This window comes from Lagopus muta, chromosome Z (assembly GCF_023343835.1).
Source record: "Lagopus muta isolate bLagMut1 chromosome Z, bLagMut1 primary, whole genome shotgun sequence".
Taxonomy (NCBI): Eukaryota; Metazoa; Chordata; class Aves; order Galliformes; family Phasianidae; genus Lagopus; species Lagopus muta.
Genome location: NC_064472.1, coordinates 15384119 through 15405476, shown reverse-complemented (window position 1 = coordinate 15405476; position 21358 = coordinate 15384119). Strand labels below are relative to the sequence as shown.

The 21358-nt window shown below is 38.0% G+C and overlaps 1 protein-coding gene across 1 annotated transcript in view; it reads left to right on the top strand.

Moving 5' to 3' along the window:
• The window catches only part of HCN1 (hyperpolarization activated cyclic nucleotide gated potassium channel 1), a 193395-nt gene that overhangs the window by 153474 nt on the left and 18563 nt on the right, over positions 1-21358 (top strand). The window contains exon 6 of the mRNA XM_048931180.1: positions 19283-19523. Within this exon, the coding sequence (XP_048787137.1) occupies positions 19283-19523 (241 nt within the window). The remainder of the gene's footprint in view (positions 1-19282; positions 19524-21358) is intronic.

Genomic DNA, 21358 nt, shown 5'->3' with positions numbered 1-21358 from the left:
ACTAACAAACCTTAACTTCTCCTTGGTTGAGCTACGTGATTTGGGCATACTAACTGGATATCCTTAACTCCACATATTCCAACTGTATTAACCATACATAGCCATATGTAGTGTGCTGCTGTGTGCTCTTAAGGAAAGGCGTGCTTCAAGGAAAAGTGAGGAATTTCACTCCTACTGAAAAGCTTATCTCCTTTTTCACAGAGAGAGTTATCTGATAGTAACTGTCCAGCCTTCCTGGGAATCAAATAGTAGGGAAACTCTCAGCAGTTACATTTTTTATAGAGGTGGAAAGACTCTTCCAGATCATGCGGGTTCACTGAACCTATTGCAGCTGTGTAGAAGTTCTGTATTACATCTGAGCTGATCATCGAGCTCTCCCTGTATATGCAACCCCACACACACATCCTAGTTTCATTGCAGAGAAAATATAGTCAATCAGTTTAAAAAAAAGCTTTGTCTTCAAACAGTTGTTGTCTTGCAAGATACCTTCCATCTTTGAAAACATTTGCAGTTAACTATCTCCTACCCTTATTTTTCAAGGCAGTAATTAGCAAGAGGCTGCAATTAGCATGTTTTCCTTTTACACATATTGGCTCTGGTCCTTCAGCATGCAGAGATGTGAAGTTTTCTGTAGTTCATGTTCTTTTAATTCAGATACATGTTTGAAAATCATCTGGTATGGTAAGGTATTTAAATTTAAATGGAGTCTTTATAAGTGTCACAACATAAAAAAGAGATGGTACAGTCAAGCAAAAAATAACCAAACAACAAAACAACAACAACAAAAACAGGAAAAAGAAAATCCAGCAACACAGAGCTAAGAGAAATCTCTTTAAAAATGACAGCTGAATTACAAAAATTAAAAGACAAACATAAGAAGTTTCATCAAAGAAAAAAATTTAAGAATAGCCGAAGTGGCTCAGCTGTGGGTTCTGCCTAAGCCTCCAGCCTCTCCAGCAGTGCCTGTAAGAGGATACCCAGAGAACAGCAAAGGACAGGGTGACTATGGTATTTCCCTTGAAGGCTCTCCTAGACTCCAGCTTTTTCAAATTCAGAGGATACTCTGCAAGTGATGTGATTTGTCTATTGAGTAATCCTTAATTGATATATCTTCCAATTATTTACTTACATTCCTCTTGAACCTGTGTAATCTTTCTGTAAATGCAACATCTTTTGACAAGGAACACAGACCTGTACCCTTCTTTTTCTTGGGTTTGAATACAGCTCCCACTGTTTATAAGATTTAGATGGCCTCAAAAAAAGAAAGTGAGGATATAGACAATTCCTATTCAGTCTTTGTATGCTAGTCATGATTGCATAAACTTTTATGGTAACATTATTGAATTGTATTTTTTTGAGGATATAGTGCTCTATTCTTAATTATTTTTGCATAAAAGCCAGCTCACCTCCATGATCATCTTTGTTGCCATTCCCTGATATTTTTTTCCCAGCTCTACTGTACCAGATCTGCACCCAGCATGCTGATATTTTAATAATATTAATTATTCTTTTCCTAAAATTCCAAACATTAGTGTTCTTTTTAAATCACTGCCAACTACTGGGTTTACATTTTTCTATTATAATTGTTAAAGGAAAGAGGTAATGGATACATTACTTTATGTATTTGCTGACTTATTTCACTTAATTTTGCACTCCATTAGTAATCTCCTACCAGCCCTTATGAAGCTCTTTTTAGTCTCCTTTTTACAAGCTTCTTCATTTTTAGACAGTGCCCTTTCTGAACGTGAGCAGAGCTGGATGAAGTTCTTGGCTCTTGTTTTCCCATAAGGATAGTGAGTATAAGTAAGTTAATGGCACCTAATGGATCTGGTGGAATGGTAGAGTTGCAGCATTTAGTAACATTTCTTGTAAGGGAGGTGCATTCATAACAGAATAAGGGAAAGCTTCTGTTGCTGGATTTATACTTTCGTAACAGTAACTAAAGTGAAAGCTTACTAGAAAGAGATTTGTTTTTTACATCTTGACAAATTAAGTATATTTGTAGGGAAAATATTTGGACTTCCAAAATGAATTCAAAAAATTATCAATTCAGTAAGTTCACTGTTCTTTTCAGCTAACTTTCTCCTTTTCCCCATTAGAATTAACTTCCTCTTGTAGTATTTTTTGTTCTATTTCATACTGGTCTTTAGAAATCACAAAATATTATATTCCTGTTTGGACTGTGCTATGCTTCTATGAACAATGAAAAAACAACTCCAAAGTTAATATGAGACTGAAATGTGATGTAATTTGAGCATGGTAAGATTTAATCCTTTTTAATAATGTAGTCATTATGATTTTCGGATACATGCCATTGAAAATTAACATAATAGTAAAAAATAAAATGAGTTTATTAAAAAACATTAAAGTAACAAAATCAATATTAAATATCAGTATTAAGTTATTGCAAATTACAGATATTTCACTTCAGTAACAACCTATGTCCATGCTTTTAGAGTCATAAAAGAAGTAATAATTTCATTGTAATGGATTGTATTTTTATATACACTAGACCTTGGTAGAAGCTTAGGAGGGGAAGTAGAGAAAATGCATCAGAATTATAGATGTAGTCATACAGGAAGTCATTTAAGTATCTCTTTATATAGTTTCGTGGAAAGAGTGAATACCTCTTTATCTAGTGCATTAAAGAGCTTTTCCACATAGTCATGGATAAAACATAACCTCAGTTCAACATAACCTCTGGTGTACTGAAATCATGAATGAATTATGCAGCACATCAGTCTTCCAGAATAAATGCTAGTATACTGGTATACTGGAGTGATACTTATTTGACAAATTCTGAGGAAAAAAAACAAGAAAAGCATTGCTATTTTTCGTATCTGTTTACCGTATTCCCAGATGATGACCAGTTCTGCAGAGCAGGCTTAAGCAAAGCTCTAAAAGTCTCTTTGAAAGGAATGTTACTAAGATATAAATTTGAGAACAGTAATAAATAGGCAGGGTTTATGTTGGAAATTGGCCCACGGTCACCAGGTGACTGGATTTTACTGTGCTTTAGGATACTCTGCACTACCAGGTATGACACAGAAACACTCTGTTTGCAGTCTCAAATTTGATTCCTAGGAATCTGAGAAAATGAAGCTAAAATTATTTCCTGCATTGTGGGGAGTATGTTTGCTCCTTGGCACATGCTCATACACGTGTCCATGCTGTAGGTGGGACACAGCTTTCGAATTACCAACCACTTTCATCACTGCAGCACGTATTCCAAAAACTTTTATCAGAGTCCCTTCTGTGTTTAATGTCTTTGTTAGCAAATCCATCTTGAGCTGCAACATGCTTTGGCAAGTTCAAGATATAACTGCTTCCAATAATACAGATAATAATACACTGACAGCTCTCAGTAATTACGATTTTCAACAGACTTGTTACTGCATCTACGATATTCTTTTGTAATAACTGTTCAATAAATATTTCAGACATGACAGTTCTTTCATGAGCTCTTCTAAAATACTAAGTTAAATCAAATCCGAAATCTTAGTGCCGTTGTTTTCTTGTTAAAAGTGTTAAAAGATGTCTTTTGAGAAAAGTACCAGACTATTTGGATGCAAACTGAATACTCTCAAAGCCAGCTACAGAAGTGTAAGTCCAGTCTGTACTTGCTCTTGCCTGGACTGCTTTTCAAGGATCTGAAGAGCAGAAGCAGGAAGGCTTTCCCCAGAACCCTGTCCAGTTCACTGAGAGAACAGCAGCTAATGCAATAGCAGTGCTGTCCCACAGAGGAGAATTCTGCACCATTGCCTGACTTGAGTCCAAGATCACACTTCCAAGTGTCTGTTCTGTCTCAGTTTTTAGTGGACTGAAGGATTGTTTTGTTGATACTTGAGTGGTACTAAGGGGAGGATTGAAAGAAATAGGCTTTTTTATTTTCTTTTTCCTCATGTGGCTTCTGCTAAAAGGCAGTTAAAGTTAAGGCACATTAGACAGTGCTTACCACAGTATGTTCATTCCTGTTAGATCTGACTATGCTCTTGCAATTATAAATGGAGTTGCTAATTTTTAGGATGGTAAAAATAGAAGCAAAGAACTTCTGACGGCTTCTGAGTTAGTTTTCTGTACGTAAGTTTTTTAACACTGTGATTGCTTGGGTTTGGCTGGTGCTCTCTCTAATAGGTCTCTAATAGGTTTTGGTAAGTTTCAGATCGGTTAGCTAAACCAAATGATCTTTTTCTCCAATCCTTTAATAATGTCCAGAAGTCCTTTTATGTTAAATCAGTAGAAGTTAAGAAAGTTCCTCCAAGCCATCTAGAGAATAAATGAAAAAAAAAAAAATTTATCCAGGGTTACAAACATTGTGGTCTGTTTTAATTCAAGATTAGGATATGGGGGATCTAGCTTCAGGGATGCCATCTGGTACAATGAGCTACTGCTACCTGACAGGTTCTTCATTTTTCTTCTCATGGAGTTCTGAAGTGAAATTTCTTAGTCCTTATATAGGGAGAGCATGGGCATAGGAAGCAGAGGGCAGGATGCAGTTCTGATCCATGTCAGAACTGCAGTGCAGGCAAGGAGGCACAACATGGATGTCCCCTCCTCCCTTTCCCATAATTCTCTCTCTTGGTAATGGTGAAAAAGAACATTTTTTCTTCATTTTTCCCTGTGAATTTAAATTATGGATCCAGAAGCAGGCTAAAGTCTTTTGAAGCATTTATATTTTTTTGAATTGGTTAAATTGTTCTGAGGGCCACACAAATGTTTCTGTGTTGAATCAGCATGTTCAAATTTACCAGTGTACACTGAAGTTGTACAAATACCAATTAGTGTTGTATCTCACCAGCAAGAGATGATGAATGTGTCGTTAGCTGCCAGATGCTAAAGCAGATGCACATGCCTATTTTTATGCATTCTACTCTGTCATTCAGTTGCACACTTGGAATAGTAGTAACAGCATGCAGAAGGGTACGTGGCATTTCCCTTTTGTACACTTGGAGATGCCTTTTAAAAGCATGGCATCTCAAAGGCAAGACAGTGAAAACAAAAAACTACAGAGCTTAAAATCTGTAGTTTTCCTACCTGAAGGAGTAGGTTTTCCTCATCTGCAAACTTCTCCATGTAAGTGTAATACAGCCCTAGTTGATGAAGAGCCTTTAAGGGATGTCGCATGGAAATAGAGTTTTCAAAAAAAAAAAGTTTTGTTTACTGATAACCTGCACCTCTGATAGTACATAGTGTGGCCAGCAGGAGCAGGGAGGTGATCATCCCCCTGTGCTCAACACTGGTGAGGCCACACCTCGAGTACTGTGTTCAGTTTTGGGCCCCTCACTACAAGAAAGACTTTGAGGCCCTGGAACGTCTCCAGAGAAGGGCAACGAAACTGGTGAGGGGTCTGGAACACAAGTCTTATGAGGAGCAGCTGAGGGAGCTGGGATTGTTCAGTCTGGAGAAGAAGAGGCTTAGGGGAGACCTCACTGCACTCTGCAACTTCCTGAAGGGAGGCTGTGATGAGGAGGGGTTTGGCCTCTTCTCCCAGGCAACGAACAGGACACGGGGAAATGGCCGCAAGTTGTACCGGAGGAGGTTTAGATTAGACATAAGGAAAAACTTTTTCTCTCAAAGAGTGGTCAGGCACTGCAATGGCTGCCCAGGGACGTGGTGGAGTCACCGTCCCTGGCAGTGTTCAAGTGGTGTTGAATGAGGAGCTGTGAGATATGGTTCAGTTTGTGGTAGCATTGGTCATGAGAAGATGGCTGGACTAGATGATCTTGCAGGTCCTTTCCAACCTTGTGATTCTATGATTCTGTGATACATCTTTGCTTTTCAACAGGGTGGTCTGTGTCCTGTATTAGTGCTTGAAATGGCACATAAGTAGACAGATAATGAGATAAAGTGTAGATATGTATGCAGAAGGTTTTGAATTTAATTTGAAGATAAGTGTCAAATACTGAAGGAACTTAGGTGTTTTTAGTGATCAACAAGAATCTTCCTCACTTAAATTACTGAGATATAAGATTGCTGGAGGTGAGTGGAGTTAAAAGCTGCTGCAGAGACTCCAGTTCATGTACTCTGAGTACCAATGCATACTTCCCAGTAGTTCCTTGGCTGAGTTCAAGGTAAAGATTTTTAGATGCTGTTTTCATCTTTTGGGATGAAAGCTTAGAGGCTGGATCCAAAACCAGCCTTAGCAGCACTTACTTACAAGGATTTTCCCTAACATTTTCATCTCCTAGTTTTGTTAATTTTCTCAAGAATAAATCCATATTTCATTTCTCCCATTTGTGAAAAATGAAAACTCAGAAGTTGGTTGAGAAGATATTAATAAAGTGCCTAAAGCTCATACAGTTGCATGTCTTAGAGCTGATCACTGTGTGTTTGTGCACTCTGATCATTGCAGTATACTAGAAACAATACGCTGCACCTTGATAGAAGGCTAAATAATTCTGTAGATAAAAAAGTACCTATGTGCTTATGTATATAAAAACAAGACACATTCTTTGTAATGAACAGTTTTCATTTCATTTCTGTGGTCTTGTGAATGTCATTTATATGTACTTAAAATAAATTTAACTCATAGTAGGGAATTTGAAATAGTGAAGAACTGAAAATCAGGAAGCAAAGACGAATCTGTATTAAAAAAAGAGAGAGCTCATTTTCAACTCTTTGAAAGGAATGATAACTGCAGGACAAGAAATGGTTTTAAGTTGAGGGAGGGAAGATTTCGGTTGAATGTCAGGGGGAAATTCTTTACAGAAAGAGTGGTGAGGTGCTAAGGCTGCCAGAAGAGAGGTTGTGGATGCCCCATCCTAGAGGTGTTCAAGGCCAGGTTGGATGGGGTCCTGGGCAGCCTGGTCTAGAATTAAATGGGGAGTCTGGTGGTCCTACCTGTGGCAGGGGGGTTGGAGATTCATGATCCTTGAGGTCTCTTCCAACCTGGGCTATTCTGTCTGATTCTGTGTGTGTGTGAGAGGGAGAGAGAGAGACAGAGAGAGAAAGAATGCAACTGTTTAGAATTATTTGAAAAGTGTTCCTGATGAGAGCATTATGCTGTGGTAGTTGGACAGCAGGTTGTTTGGAAAATACACTGGCTTGTACATGCATCCAGCGTCTGGAAAAGAAAAGTCGAGCTACTTACTGTACCTCTCATTGCTACACATTTTATACTCACTTATTTATGAAAACACTACTTTTCATGATCATCCATATTTCACCAAAAATAGAATGACTCCCATCAGTAAGAGCTAGATATAAACTATCTCATCGTTTTTAGCAGCTGGCACAAAATAAATGCCCTACAGAGAGGAAGAGAATTGCTGTTGATATTATGTGTAGATAGCTTAATATATAACAGACCTTGAAAAGAATTAAGAGGCTATGACATCTCTAATGCTGCTGAACAGAGCTGGCATGTATGTAGTTTGCTTCGTCATTCTCCAACACAAGAAACCTTCAAAATATTGATACTTATAGCAATGTGACAAACTTAGAATGTGAGAAAGAGGTTAATACCCTTCCTGAGCCATTATTTAAAGCTCATAGCTGGCCTATTTTTAGGCCACCATGTGAGGAGATGTTAGCTGAAAATAGATACAGATCATGTGCCCTTGCAGAATATAGAACATAAGGACATTTCATTTCCAAAGAACATAATTGGAACTGGGAGCAGAATCTTCTTTCACCTTTTGCTTGTAGATTATAACTCAATTTTACAAGCACGCAAATTATGTTAACCACTGAATACTTGACTGAAATTAATTTCAAACGTATTTATAATAATACACATTACTGAGTTAAAATTTGGCTGTTTTTACACTGAAGACACACATATGCATGTATGTGCACATATAAATAAGCCTGTGTAGACATGTATGTGGAATATATAATGCATACATACATTTATGTACATTTTGTATGTACATAATGTACATTATGTACATTTATGTATGTATGCATTATATATCAGGCATATATGTGCAACCCAGTGTCCGAAATGCATGTAAGAGAGAAGTACTATATAAAAATCTGATTATGTTTCTCACTGTTACAGTATGTCTCAGCACATCTATCCTATGCCTTCAGTCTATGCTTATATTACTTTACCGTGAACTGTAATGACAAGGCTTTTAAAGACTCTCCTATGATATAAAGTCAGTATAGATTAATTTATTCATAAAAGATTAATATATAGTTATATATATATATATATTTTATATATATATATATATATTTATATATATATATAGTTATATTCATAAAAGATTAATATATAGTTTTAAGATAATTTGAAAATTTTTCCGAATAAATTATAGGGACATATTTCTCATGGCTGCAGACTCAATCCTGAGTCTGCATTTAATTCATAAAGTGAGTAACGCCTGAAATACCTTTAATGGTTAAACAGCTAAACAAATGTAACATTTTCAGCAAGCAGATAAACTGTAATTGGGTTTTTTGTGTTATTTTTTGTTTTGTTTTGTTTTTTAAAGAATATTTAACTGATGTAAACGGTGCACCATGGTATGCCCCCTGCTTCCTGTGCCTGCCAAGTCTCATGCACAGATGCTGATGGCAGCTCCTGGAAACCCCGCTGTCATCAGGCTTCCTCACTTCTGTTGCATGCCTAATCCTAGAAAGAAAGCACAGGCAGAAATATTCAAGGCCTTAGTGACTGCATGCAGAGAGCAAACACAGCACACTTAGTAAACGTGGAAGGTGGAAGGCTACAGGTATCTCCCTTCACTTTTTGGATGCCTTATTTACACAGGTACTTCTTTTATATGCTTCTCAGAGTAAATATTTTCAGGATTTGCAAATGCAGAGGGTGTCCCATGTGCCCTTGATCTGTCAAGTCTAGATTGTGATTTGGCTCCTAGCTCTAATGTGATTCGTTCTTTGCTTCTCTGATACCATGCACTCTCTTTTATCTTGCTTATATTATGTAACTGGAGTGAATGGCTCAAATATTGGCCTGTGTTTATAGACACTGATGAACGACTTTTACTATAGCCGTAATTACTAATGCATATGAACTAGCCCACTCCTGCCAATTTGCCTTCTCTTTCCCCAGCGTGATCTGCTGTTGAGGTTGTTCTTGCTTCCTATTTGCACTCCTCAGAATTTCTTGCATTCTTTACACCTCCTATGCCATTTATGCATCTCTTTTCCCTGCAGCTAACATTGTTAGCTAAAGTGGCACTCTCAAGAAAATTCTCTCGTCAGGGCTGTCTGGCTGTCACTCTACTGAGTTACTTCCAGAGATTTCATTTTCATTTTTTGCCATCTGATGCTATCGCTTCTGTAGCCATTTCTCCATGTCTCACTTTTTTCATTTGTAACTGAGCAGCATCCTCATGATTCACCGCAAAACTGAGCTCCAGAGTCTCTGCTCTCAGTATCTTTCTATGTGGCTTGCACTCCAGCCCAGTGGCCTGAATATGGGTCATGAGCTCCTTACACTTTTGTCACATGCTTCTCATAGCGTAACAACACTGAGCTGCTGTGCTTGATCCTGCTACAGCACCCTTTGCAGTGGTTTTATTTAGAAGGCAAATTTAAATGGCCTTATAATTAGCTCGTCTCTCTTAAAATAATAGAGCAGTGACGATGGCTGATTCAGAAATAGAAAGGGATTGGGCATCCTCCTTATCTGTCTCTTTATATCTTTCTGTTAAATATATACATGTGCGTACACAGTTGACAATGTAAATATTCTAGCATTACACACAGGCATTCAGGGTTCTATCACACATTTGTCTAAGAAATCAGAATAAATCTCACTGTTTGCAAGTGCTCTTCTTCCCCACTTCAAGATGCTAACGTAGATAGCATAGCAATGCTTTATGAGTCAAAGACAGGAGTTCGTTTATACTGTATATACAACAAGTCTCTACTGAGTAGTTACCAATGAAATGCAAAGAGAAATGTGCATAAAAAACTCTAAACAGTATTTCAAGCTCAGCTAACTAGTATTTATCCAGTATAAACAGTAAATTTAATTTAAGCAACTTAATAATTTTACAGAGTGGTTTTTTAATTCATAATAAGGAGTAACTGTTAGCCTAGCAATTAACAAGATAACAGTATTTCTGATCCAGAGCTCCTGGAGAGGTTCAAAATAACATGGCCTACAAACCACTGCTGCTGATAGTTAAATAACCGTTTTCCTGGCTTTTGTTGTTAACTATGTCAGCTAGATGATACAAAGAGAGTGTGGGTAAAGCACACTTGAGAAGCAGCTAGTGGATGAGTCAGTTGTCTTGGGCATTTGGGCTGTGAGATACAGGAGACAAGAGGAGAAATGAAAGGACAAGGAGGGAGGGATAGAATGGCAGAAGGAATTTCTTGCCTGATGCAGCACTTAGAATAAATTCTCAGGGGAGCTATTCTTAGCATTGAATTCTGCTCTTCGCTAAACAAGTGCAAATCAGAAATAGTCAACACACAAATTTATCTCCAGGATGTAGCTTTCTGTTTCTCCTAAGGCGTGTTGAGTTTTTTCTCCCACCAAGTTCTTTGTTTCAGTAGTTTGTGCTAGTCCTCAGGCAGTTCTCTGCTAGCTTCAATGTTTTTCCTCTGTTTTCATCCATAAGTTATTTTCTGCATGGGCCTTCTTGCTTCAGTGAGATAAGTAGTCTTGTTCAGCCACATCACATGTTCTGCATTCAACAAATATTTTATACAACAAAGCACCCACATCAACACATTCTACGTAGTAAGTGATGCAAATACAAGTGTAGCTCTGGATGACTTTGTGAAATTCCACTCTCTTCCTCTCTCCCTGTTTGTTTGTTTGTTTGTTTTACGGTTTTCTGTTGTACACAACTACTCTGCTTTCAATCACATGGATCAAGCACTGTTGTGAGAATAGCAACACCCTTTCCAGAACTTTTCAAAAACAAAATAATTTCTTTCTGGCTGTCAGGTAATATTTCATTTGGTGCATATAAGAAGTACACTTTATTCTAAAGAACTGTAAGTAAGATCTGAGGTTGTTTCTGGAAGGATGTAGTAGGAAAAAATAGTAGCTGCCACACAGATCATGTACAAGGTCAATCACAGATTGATTGGTGTTAGCAAGTGGTACCACAGTAGTTCAGAACAAATGCAGAAGGATGAATATGGTTTTCAGAATCATCACACTAAAGGACTGGAAGCTAGGGAGACGGTGGAAAAGCAGTGCTATTTGTTAACCTGTGAGCAAGCAGACTAGGAAGAGAAATGTGATTATTAACAAAACCAACATTACTGTTCCTTAATTGTTGTTTTAGAAAAATACGAGGTTTGCTTCATAATGACTAATTTACACCACTTTTCAATGGACTAACACAAGTTTCTGATACAGGCAGATACTGATAGGATTTTACAAATCTTACATTTCTTGCAGTTCTCCTTCCTGCCACAAATTGACAATGCATACGTTAAAGTCTGTAGACTCATAATTGAACAACTTCAAATTTAAAACGCTTTACTAAACCAAGACATCAGTCTTACGTGCCTCCTACCCAAGATATTATTTGGTAAATACTACATTATTAGTACAACACCCAGACACAAAGGAAAGTTAAGATATTTTGCTGCTCTTGAATACAATCTGAAATACTGGTTGTTAAATAAATTTTGTAAATTGCAGTTCATTTATACAATTAATAAAAGGAAACAGAATCTATAGCAACTGCTGCTGTCATACATAAATTCTATATTACCTTCTGGAACAAACTAGCAGTGCTATTCTTCAGGATTTTTTTCTGTAGTAGTCACTTCCAGCACTACATATGGAGAGAGAAGGCCTTCAAGAACTAGAGGCTGGTTAACTCGCTCAAACTTATCTGAGTTACCAGCACTTCCCAAGCTTTTGAAACTAGACAGGCTATCTCACGATTACAGTTTGTCTTAAAACATTGTGTGTGTGCTCATTTTGATAGTTCTTATCCTTTTCCCAACAAAATTATGAGACATAGAAAATTTCTGAACATTGAAGAAGATTACAGCTAAATTAACTTTAAAAGTTGCACAGTTTTGGAATGGATACACTGTTCAGTGAATGAAAAGATGGATAGTGTCTTTTTTTCTCTCTTTTTTTCCTTCTTTTGTTTCCCCTCTTCTAAAATATTCTAAATATAATAGAAGATCTAGAGAAAAGAAGCATGACATGCATGGAATTGCTCTCTCCCTTAACCTCAGTTAAATCAATTAACAAGCTGGGAAAATGATGGATATGTTTCACCAGACAGACCTTATTGGAGGTTTGTTGAGCCATCATATCTGCATTTTAAGTTAATGCAATAATAATTCTGAAGTACAAAAAATGTATGTAGGGAATTGAATTAAAAAATCAGATCAGAGTGATATAAAAGTACACAGAAAGCCAGCATTCAACCACAGAAGCCAAGAAAACATAATTGATCCAACCCATATCCCTGCTGCTTGAAAATACATAAAAAAGATTGGTTTCTCTTAGGAGACAGCAATACTAGCTACCATATGCACTTTTTAAGGACGACTTGTCATAAAATGAGGTGGAGGGAGCCAGAGAGAAAAAAAAAAACACAACTGTGCACCTGCTTCAACTCAGTCCTGGCAGAAACCAAGCAGGGCTTTCATTCAAAGATGGGCCGTAAAGCAAGTTTATTGCTCCCTGCCTTAGCTCATCTCACAGCAGGTTGGAAAATTTTCTGCAGCTGGGCAACCAGTGTGCAGGTATGGTGGAGGTCCTGGAGACCTAAGGGTTTTGAAAATGTAAATACACAGACTGTCTACTGTTTTTCAAGGCAGAATGTCTTTCCCCTTTAGTTTTTGTCAGGCTTTGTGCATTGTCTGTGGTCAAACACGTAGGTTACCTCAAATCAGAGCATTCTTGTGCTTCTAAAGTGTAAAGCTGCGGCAGCTAGAGAGAGAGGTTTTCCAAAGCCTACATACCCCCAATATTCAGCTGTATTTACAGAGTGGCAAAACACCAAAGTCTTGAAGAAAAGAGAATTACATCTCTCGGTGCAGTTCTAGACATAAATGATGATATCCAAAGGTTAAACATGAAATTTAAGCAGTCTCTGTGTTAAAAATGCCCATTGTTCTGGTACAGAGAGAAATCTGGCATAGTGTACAAAGAGAAAATTTGTGCCAGACATCAAATGGGCTACAAATGAAGCCCTAGATCTGTGTTTTCCCTATAGAGAATGCTAGATTTAAATGTAAGTGAAAAATGGAAAGACTGTGGTAAAACCACTCAAAGGTAAAGCTCTGCATAGTCATTCTTACATGTCTAAAAGCTTTGGAGTAAAATTTGTTTTTCAGGGAAGCATTCTGTTTAGTTGATTAACCACAATGTATCAAAGCAATTTGAATCATTTCAGGTGTACCAGAAATAAAGAATATTGCATCCTGTTGCCACATGTATATTTTCTGGCACTAAACAAGTTTTGATCTGTGTGACTAACAATGTAGTCACTCCCCCAGTGGGATGCTAACCCTAGTCCTCCTGATTGCCTGCTGTCATAAAGCCTGTGAGTACTTAATATCTGTGAGATGCCTTCTTTCTGCCAAGGCTGAGTGCAATTGAACAACAGGTTAAAATTAACTGCAATCACGAACACATACAGAATATGACTACTTAAAACCCAAATGAACCGCATATGTTGCTCAAAAATTAATGGCTTCTATTTATTTCCATGGAAACTTCAACAGATATGGAGAACACAGTAACACTACTTGATAGAGCAAACTCTCCACTACAAAACACTATTTTTTCAACGCAGTCATCATCAGTAGCAATGCATTTTCTCCAGCTGTGAACAAGACCCTGTATACTGTGCTTGCCAAAATCAGCAGTACATGAGGTGAACCACTGTTGTTGTCGCAACTGCGGAAACATACCACCCACCTCCTCACTGTGCTCATATCATCCGTTTGGTAACCGTAAAAACACAGCAAGCATCAATGAATGTTAATGGATGAAATTTTTTCCACATGGAGAAATTCAGTGATGCACTTTTGCGTCATAAACACTTCTGTGTCAAATGCATTTGTCAGACTGCCCTTCTTCTGCCGTCTGTTGACAGCAACAACATGTAACGCAATACGTAAGGTTCAGCCTCTACTGCCATACCACTAACACCACCTCTGGTGTTGTGTGCTAATAAAATAGAATAGGAGGCATTACTTTCAGGGAGGCCCTCATATATTCCACATGTTGATATGCCCCAAACCCTTTTAAAGCAGAGCATTAAGACATAGGGAAAACAAACAAACAAACAAACAAACAAACATGCATTGTTAAAATTAAGGTTTGTTTGTTTGTTTGTTTGTTTGTTTGTTTTAATAGAACTGACCAAATGAAACTAAGTATAGCCATAAACACACTTTGTTGGCCTCTACATAGGAAGAACACAGCTTGTGGACAGAAGTAGTGTCATCTGTTAGCTGAATTGGATGTGTGGGGAAAAAACAACCCATCAGTCATGCACATTTTTCTAGGACTTCCTCTTTTTTCTACTAACAGCTTTTTCCAGTCAGTCTAACTAAAAGCACTTCTTCTATCCAAAGGTTTCTCACCGAGAGAAAAAGCCTAATGCCATCAGAGAAGTGGGTGACCGTTGTGCCCATTGGCATTATTCACAGCTGCTTCTTTAGGTGTGACATGACAAGATGTGTTGGAGCAATTGCCCAGAAATACTGAACTCATGAAAATGATAATGTCTAAGGATTTAATGACAGTTTGAAAAAAAAATGGCCAGAAGAGCCAATATGAGTAATAAGGCCAATACAACATCAAGCAGCAGGAGCCAGTGGAGACAGCTAGCTAATCCCTAATATAAAGCAGATCACTACACCTCTGATTTAGTCCTTGCATACTAGTCAGGTACTTGACCTTGATAAACACTTATTCCATGTGAATCTGAATCACTCCTTCCTTTAGCCACTTCAGACACATAAAATGTTATTAATTCTCTCTCAAGCCTTCCATTTGTTATTGGTGTACAGGTGAGAAAAAAAAAAAAAAAAATTATTTCTTCTAATAAAGATACATGGGGGATCATAATTTGGTTCCAGTCACACTCCAAAGACATAACTCAAAAAAAGAGTTAAAAAAAAAGAAAGATGTTTATCTGCACATAAAATGACAACTTTTAATTAGGCTTTAAAAAAAAATAAAATTAAAAGACATTACTTTTTCTCCCAGAGCTTTCTGAATTAGATAAGGTACTTTCATAATCATTACTGTTTCTTTACCCCTAAGATGATATTTGAAGTGATATACAAGAATCTGAAATTACAGCACTGCTTATGATTAAGACTCACAGAAATGTATTTTACTTGTTCTGAACGATCTCATATTTAAATAAAAGAACACTTTAAAGAAAAACAAAGCACTTAAAAATGACACATTTCTTTCTCCCTCAGTAATTTTCCACCTTCTAACATCTTAAACATGGAAAGTTGGTGCTTTAACATAAACTTTCTTACAGAACTAATCAACAAAACGAGTGCATTACTAGAACGTAACAGCTGAAATTACCACAGCAGGGAGGTTTTGTAGCTTTGTTCATGCCTTCATTATGCAACTCAAACTGAACAGATAAACTGTATGTATACATGGGTATATATAGGTATAGACTATATAGCAAGAGAGAAAGGTGTGCAGGAGATGGAGCCATAAAAAGAAATGAGATTCCAAAAGTGAATATCCTGCAAAAAGATGTTTTGCTTTATTTGCCGAGAAGAAATGAAATCTTTTTCTGTTGGACTCTGCTGGCTCTGCACAGAGAGCCCATGTAGTCGTGAGTTCTCCCCTGTGATTGTATCATAAAGTTATGAAAATACATTATTTATCAATTCCCTTTTTTTCTATATGTCACTGAGTCACAGAATGATTAAGGTTGGAAGTAACTTCTTGAGGTCATCTGATCCAACACCCACACGTAAGCCGGGACACCTACAGCATGTTGCCCAGGTCCACATCTCTCTTGTGCTGGGAAACCGAGAAATAGATTATTCAATATGCTGAATAGGGCAGAAGGATCACCACAGTTGATCTAATGGCAGTACTGTGCTTAATGCAGGCAAGAATATCATTAGCATTCTTAGGAGCAAGGGCACGTTGCTGACTCACGTTCAACTTGGTGTCTGCCCAGACTCTTAAGTCTTTTTCTGACAGTGTACTTTCCAGCTGGGTGACAACCAGCCCTACTGGTTCCTCAGGGTTCCACCCCAGAAGCAGGACTATTTACTTCTCCTTGTTGAACTTAGTGAGATTTTTGTCAGCCCATCTCTCCAGTCAGTCTAGTTTCATCCAGACGGCTGCATGGCCCTCTGGTGAGTCAGTCAGTCACTGTTTCCACTCTTAGGTCATGCACAAATTTAGCGTGGGTGACCTCCCTTCCTTCATCAAGGTCATTAATAAAGATGTTAAACAGACCTGAAAGTGTTACTGACCACTGCAGTATGCTGGTTGTTACTGGCCTCCAGCTAGACTTTGCACCATTGAATACATTCCTCTGGACCCACCCATTCAGTGAGTTTTCAGTCTACCTCACTGTCTGCTCATCTAACCCATGTTTCAGTAGTTTCTCTGTGAAGATCTTATGAGAGGCAGTGTCAAGGCCAATGTATCTCCTGATCTGTTTCTTTTCCACCCAAGATGGGAGTCACTTGTCTTGATGTCTGGAACTTGCAGTTCCATAAAGTTGCTGGTAAAGATTGAGACAAAGAAGCATTCATTACCTCAGCTTTTCCACTGTCTTGGATAATCAGGTCTCCTGCTTGTTTGTTTAAGGAGAGGGCCCACGTTTTCTTTGCCTTCATTTTTGTCACTGAGGTATTTGAGGTATTGTTGCTCTTAATGTCTTGGCCAGATTGAATTCTATGCTTTCCTGTTTCCATCTTCTTGGCAGTGTCTCTGAATTCCTTGCAGGTTACCTGTCCTTGCTTCCACCCTTTCTAGGTATCCTGTTTGTATCTGAGTTTGGTCAGGACCTCCTTGTTCATTCATGCATGCCTCCTGGAACTGTTGTGTCTGACTTCTGCTTTGTTGGGATGCATGACTCATGAACTTGGAGAAGGTGATCCTTGAATATTAGTCAGCTTTTTTGGGTCCCTCTTCCTTCTAGGGCCTTATCCCACAGGACTCTACTACACAAATCCTTGAAAATGACAAAGACTAAGGTTGTGATCTGTGCACTCCTTGCTGTGTGAAGGACTTTATTTACTTTATCTGCCCCACTTCTCAGTCTTTTGTGCTTGACAGCTTTTTCCCTAGGCTCTCTGTTCCCAAGCTCTCACTTTTTCACTTCCTTGATCTCTTTTTCAAAGTCAACCTTCCTGACTCCTTTTTTTCTATTTCTTCTGTGTCCTTTGTGTTTCTTCCTGTTCCTCTCATTCTCTTTCTTAATACTGCTCCCCTCATACTGTTTTTCTTTCTGCTGATGACTGTTGAACTTTTCACTTTCCAAGCCCCTTCTGTGCTAACTGATCAGCCTCAATATTATTTCAACACAATTTTTGCATCATTTAGTAATTTCCTTTCTCTGCCTCCCAGACATGCAAGACAGTTATTCACTTTCAGAAATAGAAAACAAGCGGCATATCTACAGAAAAGTCCCTGAGCAGAGCAAGAAAAGTAACGGTTATTTCCAGCTTTCTGACATCAGCCAAGACAATAGCAAGGCAGTCTCAGGGAGAGCAGAGAAAGTAGTCTGGGACTCCATACATGATGCCACCAGACTGCGAGCAATGGGAGAAGAGAATAACCTGTCCTCTCCAGGGAAACAGTGGCTGAAGTTTTTGTGAGAAATAAGGTTCCTTGTTACCTGTTTCGATGAAGAGAACAGGCTTTTCTTCTTTCCTTGGAAAGACTGTCAACTGGAATCTCTTTTTAGTATTTATTATGTTACCCAGAGTATACTTTAAGGGGTATATATAAAAGGCATATTTAGAATATATCTAAGCGTAGAGATGTGATGCTGTTGAGACAGAGGCTAAAGAAAACTGCTGTACTGCTCTTTGTTAAGAGTCAGTGTTCATTCATGCTCAGAAACGCTTCTATTTCCAACTTGCCATTAACATTACTACTGACAATGAGGAAAAGGCTGAGATTCTCAATGCCTTCTTTATTCTGTTTTTAATGATCAGATAACTGTCAGGTTCTCCTCAGGGAACTCTGCCCCCTGACCTGGAAGTCAGAGATGGGGAGCAAAATAAATTCCCCACAATTCAGAAGGAAGCTAGTGAAGGAAGTTAGTGACCTGCTATTCCACTTGGACTGTCATGAGTGCACGGGGCCAGATGGGATCCATCTGAGAGTTCTAACGGAGCTGGCAGAAGCGACTGACGCATTGATTTCCATTATTTATCAGAAGTCCCAGTCAACCAGTGAGGTCTCAGAGAACTGGAGGCTTGCTAATATGATGCCCATCTACAAGAAGGATTGGAAGGAGGATCTGAGAATCTACAGGCCTGTCATCCTGCCCTTGATATCTGGGGAGATCACTGAAGCAGATCTTCTTGAATGTGATCACACAGCATGTGTAGAACAACACAGGGTCAGGCTCAGCCAGAGTGGATTCGTGACGGGCACATCCTGCCTGATAAACCTCATCTCCTTCTATGACCATGTCACCCACCTAGTGGGATGAGGGAGAGGCTGTGGATGTAGACCACCCAGACTTTAGCAAAGGCTTTGACACTGCCTGGCTCTGGAAAGATAAATATTCTTGGTGAGAAACAGCCTTAAGACCTGTAGCAGTTTTAGGGAAACAGTACTGCTTTCTGAATTTAAGGATCTGTTTGAAGTGCACAATTCTGTGTTTATAAGATGAATTAAATTCTGAGAAATAAATTTTTGTACTGATTTCAGCTAGCCCTGCAGCTAATTACAGTGGTCATTTATATTTTCAATAGAGTTGTTAGAATGACGTTACTGGTACAACATTGGAAAACACAGGGCTAAACTTTGCACTTGCATAACTTTATCACTTAGTACAGTTATTGCAGCAGCTAATCTTCTTGTTAGCTTTTCTGTGTAATTCTTATCTAATCTTTACCTTTCTACCATTTTTCCCTGTTAAAATTCAAGGGAAATAAGATGTGAAACCCACCGGAAGAAGACAACTTTTTTAGTACAAATCAGAACTGCTTTATTGTTCCCATCACTTCTCTGGAAAGAGATGAAAAGCTAATGAAAAGATTAAAAATGAAGCGCAGTAGGAGAAATAGAAAAGTCCAATAACTGCATAATTTATGTTTGTGTGTGTGATCAAAATAGTCTTTTTTCAGTGCCATTTATAATGTATATATTTGCTGACTGTCATTACCATAATGTTTTTTGTCTTTTTAGGAGATCGTCAACTTCAATTGTCGGAAGCTGGTTGCTACAATGCCTCTTTTTGCTAATGCAGACCCAAACTTTGTGACTGCCATGCTAAGCAAACTGCGTTTTGAGGTGTTCCAACCTGGTGATTATATTATCCGAGAAGGTGCTGTGGGTAAAAAGATGTATTTCATTCAGCATGGCGTTGCTGGTGTTATCACCAAATCCAACAAAGAGCTGAAGCTGACAGATGGCTCTTACTTTGGAGGTGAGTAGGAAAAAATGAACTGTACCTTTGAAATGAATGCACTAGCATAAAACATATTAAGATATGAGACATATAGAGATGTATGAATGTCTTTTGCCTGGACAATTCCAATTGCTGGGAAGTGTATGCAAAATATTTTTTAATAATACATTCACACTCTGCTTATGCTTCTGATGTAGCTACTGAAGATAGGGAATAACCTTTCTAAGTGATTTTAAATGAAGAGCATCTCTTTAAAAAGGGATAGAGATTTGTAGTCATAAATGCACTTCTGAAAGTTAAAAATAACTGCAAGAGCTCAAAGTTTGATGGGATTAAAGATGATTATTAGTATGAGATATTTGGCATCCTTCAAGAATATTTCATGCTGTTATTAGGGCTTTTTCACTAAATTTTTTTTGTATGCGGTATTGATTAGCCTTCCAGTAAAAAAAAACTGAGAAACTGAACTCTGAGTAGATAACCATTCAACAGCTGTATGTTAATAAAAATAAATTAAAAAAAAAACAAAACAAACAGACAGGAATTTTAATGCAACTTAAATTCATTTGGTAATCCTAATGAAAAATAGATATTCATTTAGATGAAGTCATCTGAATATTTGTATTGGAATGAAAGCAGTCTTTTTTTTCACATGTAATAATCGGTATGATTTTGTTTTTCTGGTGGCTTTTAGTTGTCTCTGTGCAATGAAATAGGTATCTGCTTCTTAAGGTAGAGAAAAGGCTGGCTTCTAGATGTTGATTGAACATTTGTATGTAGTACTGCTGCTTATGACCATCAGTTAGTTTGTTATTGTATTAATTTTCTGTTCAATCCCTTGAATCATCCCAGAGCTGAGCTGAGTCAAAAGCCTTTCAGAAAATGTTGGATTGAGAACCTAAACAGTAGCATTTAGCTGGTGTACAGAAGTAGAATGCTTAAAAATGTAATGTGGGCCTCAGAGTTTGAATTGGGCTACGGAGTTACTTAACTAATCCCGTTTTAGAATAATATCCTAAAGCAACTCCTACTGATCTGGCCAGCAGGTCATGTCATTCTGCAGTAGCCTTTGCAAGGTGATTTGTACCAGTATTTGTACAAGCACTTCAGAAAAGCAGTCTTGTGCTTATCCCATGGGCTTAAACCATAAATGCTGAAGACAGGAGATTAAGGAGAAAAGGTAAATGCTGAGGATGAAGAAACAGAGCAACCTTGGTCGTGGTTTCCTCTGTGCTTAGCAGTGCCCCAGTTTATGAAAATGAGTTTGCAAGAACCTGCATGCTGAATCTGGCCATAATACTTCTCTGAACCAGCAGAGGATCAGAGGAGATTGCAAATGGAAGTATTTTATGTAACTGTCAGCCTGTTCTTGCAGTGCAAATGACTCCTTAGCTCATCCTGTTCATCTGCTACCTTAGCAGGACTGCAGTCAAAAAATAAGCTATTTGCACTATCTGGATACCTGAAGAACTTAATATAGTGCATACCAAAACATTTTGTTCATACAGACACTCCTGGGATGAGACAAAGAGCACAAAGATCTGGACAAATATCTCTGAATCCTAACAGCTGCTGGGGCAAATGGGAAAAAAATATTGGCTGCTGTTTGTAGCCGAAAGGGAAGATACAAGAAAAGGAAGAGTGAGCACACAGGGAGAAAGAATCTGGAAAAGGATGTACTCTGGGATACAATACATCATGATTCAGATCTGTTTTAACAAAATATCATACAGCATTGTGAATTCCCAGAAAGAAAGACCTATTTGACTGTAGCTGAAAAGAGAGGAAACAAGATGCCCATCAGAAAACTGTGAAAATCTTGGTTTGTCAAAGCAGAAAAAAAAACTCTAATA